This window comes from Hipposideros armiger, unplaced genomic scaffold, assembly GCF_001890085.2.
Source record: "Hipposideros armiger isolate ML-2016 unplaced genomic scaffold, ASM189008v1 scaffold_321, whole genome shotgun sequence".
NCBI lineage: Eukaryota > Metazoa > Chordata > Mammalia > Chiroptera > Hipposideridae > Hipposideros > Hipposideros armiger.
The window spans coordinates 143023-147857 of record NW_017731671.1 but is presented as its reverse complement, the minus strand read 5'-3'; the positions used below and the strand labels follow the sequence as shown (position 1 = coordinate 147857).

At 53.3% G+C, this 4835-nt stretch overlaps 1 protein-coding gene across 3 annotated transcripts in view; it reads left to right on the top strand.

Moving 5' to 3' along the window:
• Positions 1 to 3779, top strand: part of PDGFB (platelet derived growth factor subunit B) — a 19717-nt gene extending 15938 nt beyond the window's left edge. For all 3 annotated transcript variants that reach the window (XM_019660610.1, XM_019660613.1, XM_019660611.1), the window contains 2 exons: positions 1779 to 1929; positions 2299 to 3779. In XM_019660610.1, coding sequence (XP_019516155.1) covers positions 1779 to 1903 — 125 coding nt within the window. In that variant the 3' untranslated portion in view covers positions 1904 to 1929; positions 2299 to 3779. The remainder of the gene's footprint in view (positions 1 to 1778; positions 1930 to 2298) is intronic.
• Positions 3780 to 4835: the final 1056 nt, after the last annotated feature.

The following is a 4835-nucleotide window of genomic DNA, read 5'->3' as shown; positions in this document are numbered from 1 at the left end:
TGACGGCTTCAAACTGACATGCTGTAAATTATTTATAGAGTTAACACGGAGAATGATTTTTCTGTTTAGGAAAAATTATATTCTTCTTCATGTTTAGAACAGGGTTGTTTTACAAGCATTTTTTTTTTCCACATGATTTTCCTAACCAGTTTCTTGGGGGAGGCATGTTGAACCAATTAGTATGTAGATAATGTCTTGCTATTTAGTTGTAGCATTTTGGCCCCATGTGACGGTACTTCTGGTGGCTGTACACTGTCCTGGCCGGGCTAAGGCTTGGTGGTGTGGCCTGTGTGATATGGTGGTCAGACCCCTGGGATCAAATTTCTGCTCTGTCACTTGCGAGCTGTATGATAACCTTGAGTTGGCTTAGGCTTTGCCAGCCCAGTGTCCTGTTGGTGGCCTGGTCTCTGGATCAGAAACTCCAGAGCCTTCAATGGTCCTTCTGGGTACAAAGGTCCCAAGTCCCTGAATTGCAGAGATGGGGTAACTACTTTATGGGAGCTTGTGTCTGCAAGGTGGGAGGTCAGGTGTTTACCCCAAAGAGTGGGGTGGGCCTTGAGCTTGGGCACAGAAAGCTTTCATTTTCTACCTGGGGGCCCAGGAGGAAGAGAGGTCTAAATGCTAACCTTGACCGAGGCTCACAGGCCCTGTGGTTTACAGCAGGGGGGTTGACAGTTTGGACTCAGGACAGATCCCTGGGTTCAAATCCCAGTCTCTCTGCCTCAGTTTCCTCACCTGCTATATATAGATACTTGTATCGCTTTGAGGATAAATGAGCTTAGAACATGATCAGGTGCATGGTAAGTGCTTGCTAAAGGTTTCTGGCTATTTCCATGTATTATCTCCTAATCCTAGGAGGCCAGGGCTGCTGGCATCTCAGTTTTAGAGATATGGAAATTGAGGCACAGGGAGTTTATATGACTTGCCCCAAACCACATGACCAACACGTGGGAGAGCCCAAATTTGAAACCAGGTGATCTGGCCCACCACCTGAGCTCTGGCCTGCTCCACTGTACAGCGAGGGCCGGCAGACGTCGGGCACAACTGATGGACAAGTTCAGCTCCGTGGTGGGGGGTCTAGTTCTGGCCCAGAGACCAGTGGCTCACCCATCACAAGACTGCAAGGGGCTGACAGGTTGGTAGGAGGGAAACCTCAATGGGTCAAGCCGAGGAGATGAGAGGAAAGTTTATAAGAGCAGCTGCCATTCTCTGATCACAGCTTAGCTGAATTTAACGGCAGAGACAACAACCATTTCCTTCTCTTCTAGGTCTGTGGGCTGATGGGGCTCAGCTGGGTGGTTCTACTGCTGTCTCTCGTAGGTACAGTCAGTCATCTGGAGGCCGCCTGGGACAGCTGGGTCTCTATCCCTTTCCCTGTCATTCAGGGTCTTCTCTTCCCCAGGTGGTCTCCCCAGCAGGGTAACCAGACTTATTATGTGGCAGCACGGGGCTCCCCAAAGTGCAAATGTGGGAGCTGCCAGGCCTTTTCAAGGCTTATGCCTGGAACTGACACAGCATCACTCTGCCTCCTTTTATTGGTTAATAGATAGATGGGGAAACTGAGGCATGGAGTGGTTCAGTAATTGTTCCCAAGGCACATACAACTGGTGAGTGACAGAGTTGGGATTCGAGCCCAGGAGGTCTGGCCTCTACGCTCAGCCCAGAGGCTCTGGGAAGGTCTGTGGCAGACTTCGGTCGAGAGAGATAGACCTCCCCCTACCCACCCACACACCAGTGGTTGTTGGCCTGCTGACAAGTCCTTTCTTTCTCTTGAGCAGCCAGGACACTGCAAACGCGGGTGACCATTCGGACTGTGCGAGTCCGCCGGCCCCCCAAGGGGAAGCACAGGAAATTCAAGCACACGCATGACAAGAAGGCACTGAAGGAGACCCTTGGAGCCTAGGGGCATCTGCAGGAGAGTGCGGGCAGGTGAGGGCCAGGAGGGGAAACTGTGGCCCACAACCCTGTGTTTCCTTCTCCTTGGCCTGTGGCTTGGGCTGTGGAAGGGGTTGGGGAGAAGCATTTTCCCATACAGCATGTAGGCCCTAAGCTTTGATCCCCGCTGCCCAGTTATCAGCTGAGTTTTTCCATGGGGCAGGTGGGCGGGGGGCTTTGGCGGCCCCAGTCCAGCTGTGTTCCAGCATGCCCTCAGAAAACCAGCGGTCAGTTCTGAGTACTGCTGGAAATCAGGGATGACTGGTCGACCCCAGCTCCCTGTCCCTGGCAAGAGGGCCATGTGAGCGTGGCATGGGGCTCCTAGGGTGCTTCTGACGCTGTATCCCTCTGCTTGTCTTACAGGGTTATTTAATATGGTATTTGCTGTATTGCCCCCATGGGGTCCTTGGAGTGATAATATTGTTCCCCTCGTCCGTCTGTCTCGATGCCTGATTCGGACGGCCAATGGTGCTTCCCCCATCCCTCCACACGTCCGTCCACCCCTCTGCCAGTGGGTCTCCCCTCAGCGGCCTCCAGCATCTTGCCCGGAAGCTTGAGAAGGAAACAAAAAGATCTGGATTCCATCGAGGTCTTCCTCCTCCAACCCCAAGAATCTGGGATAAGGGTGCAAGAGAGACTGATGGGGGAAGGGGCTCCCTTCCCCAGCACCTGGCCCAGGCCACACCTAAGTGCTGTGGACTGGCCCAAGGAACCCTGCATGTGGCCCTGAGGACCTCTCGGCATGGCCTGCTTGGCCCCTGGACCTCCAGCCAGCTCTGACGGGAGCACCCCCAGGCAGGCCAGAATGCTTCGTACTCCTGTGGCCGAGACCAGGTGGGGGAGCACAGACTGGAGAAAACCCCCTCTCACCGTGCCCAGGCCCAGTCACCTCTCTCTGGTCACCTCTGCTCACAGTGGCTTCCTTTCATGTTACATGTATGAAATATTTGAAGATGTGGACTCCTCCAAGCGAGTGTGGCCTGAGTGCCAGGCAGCCAAATGCCCTCTCAGATGGGTTAGAGATGAAGGTTGCTCTGGAGGGGGGTGTAGATGGTGACCTGGGCATCCACTGTCTCCTCCCATTCCCCCCTTTCACTTCCTCCCCTGTTTCATCTCTCTACCTCCACCCTGCATCTTTCTCTTGTCCTGGCCCTTCAGTCTGCTCCAGCAAGGGGAACACCTCTTATTGAGGCTCCAAATGACCCCTGTCACTGCTTCCTAGGGCAGAAGACCAGGGGCCAGGGCAGCAGGGGGCCTGTGCATTATATCCCAGCCCAGTCAAGACTGCCATGTAAGGTTGTGCAGGTTGGGCACTGCACAAGGGCACTGTCTGCAGGGATCACCGATCACATCATAGACATGGCCAATTTGTATATTTATTATGACAATTTTCTGGCAGGTGGAGGTCAAGTGTCTTAAGGAAAGAGATCCTTTTCCTAATTGACACAAAGGCTCTTGTGGACTGGCTGTGCCTCTGACCCAGCTGGTGACTCAAAGTGGCCAGATAAGAGTGAGCTCCTGGTGGGGAGGTGGGCAGGTAACACAGTGTCCATCTGTCCTCTATTTCCCCAAGTCCTCAGCTCAAGCAGCCTCCCTTCCAAGCAGGTGTGAAAAACCCGAGAGAAAGTCTCCAAGGGAGTGGGGCAGCCCTTATGCCCCCATGCACACTCCCCCATCTTAGATGCTTTTGAGTTCCACCTCTGGTGGCCCCTTCCAGGAAACCAGCTCCTGGGCTGGGAGTGGGGGAGAAAGGGAAAAGATCCCCAGGTTCCCCTAGGGGTGGGCTCTGAGCTCCACCTCCCTTCCCACCTTCCACTGCAATTTTCCCCTCCCCCTCCCCCCAATCTGCTTCCTTCAGTTTGTAAAGTCGGTGATTATATTTTTGGGGGCTTTCCTTTTATTTTTTAAATGTAAAATTTATTTATATTCCGTATTTAAAGTTGTAAAAAAAATAACCACAAAATCAAACCAAATGAATCTGCCGGAGTTCTGTCTGTTGGCATCGTGTGTGGCGATTACCCTTTCCGCATTGGCAGGATTTGCTGACAGCTTGCTGCGTGTTCCTCTCACTCCGGGAGGCTCAGGCGCACAGTCATGCGCGCGCGCGCGCGCGCATACACACACACACACACACACACACACACACATGCTCACACATGTGTATGCACACACGTGGGCCCGCTGCTCTGAGGGAGGCCTCTGTCTTGGGGTGGGTAAGAGCTATGCAGCCCACTCACTCTGTAGGTCTTTGTCCTGCGACTTCGCCTCATACCTGGACCCCAGGTCTCAGCCCTGAGCCTCTCACTGGGAATGACCAGAGATGACTTTCTAAACCAGGCCGAGGGTCTCCTCGGGAAGCAGATCCTCAGCACCATGGAGTGGGACTGGCTGTTGTGGGAAGGGGGTTCCCAATGTGGGTAAGGCTGGAGGAGGTCCCGGAGGGGCTGTGGGATTTAGAAGGAACACAGTTGAAAGTTGGGTCTGTGACCTGGTCTTGGCTCAGCCCTTAGCCAGCTGTGTGGCCTTATGTGAGTCACAGACCTTCTCTGGCCAGAACCTCATCTGAAATATGAGGAGATGAACAGGAGACCTGTAGCCTCTAAGGTCCAGCTATGAGGTTCTGTGCTTTCCCTTACCTACTTGGGTACCAGCCCATAAAAAAGATTTTAAACATGTCCTGGGTCCCACTTGCAGGCCGACGGGCTGATAGGGAAACCCAGGAGGTGGAGAACCTGGTTCATCATAAGGATGACCTAAAACTAAAACCATGTTGCCCCTGGAAATAGTGAGCTTCCTGTCACTGGAAGTGTGGAAGTGGGAGCTGCGTGACAACTTGGCTGAGGTTAGGCTTAATAACATTTGGGCTCCCCATGACTGAGTGATTGGTTGATCGACTCGTT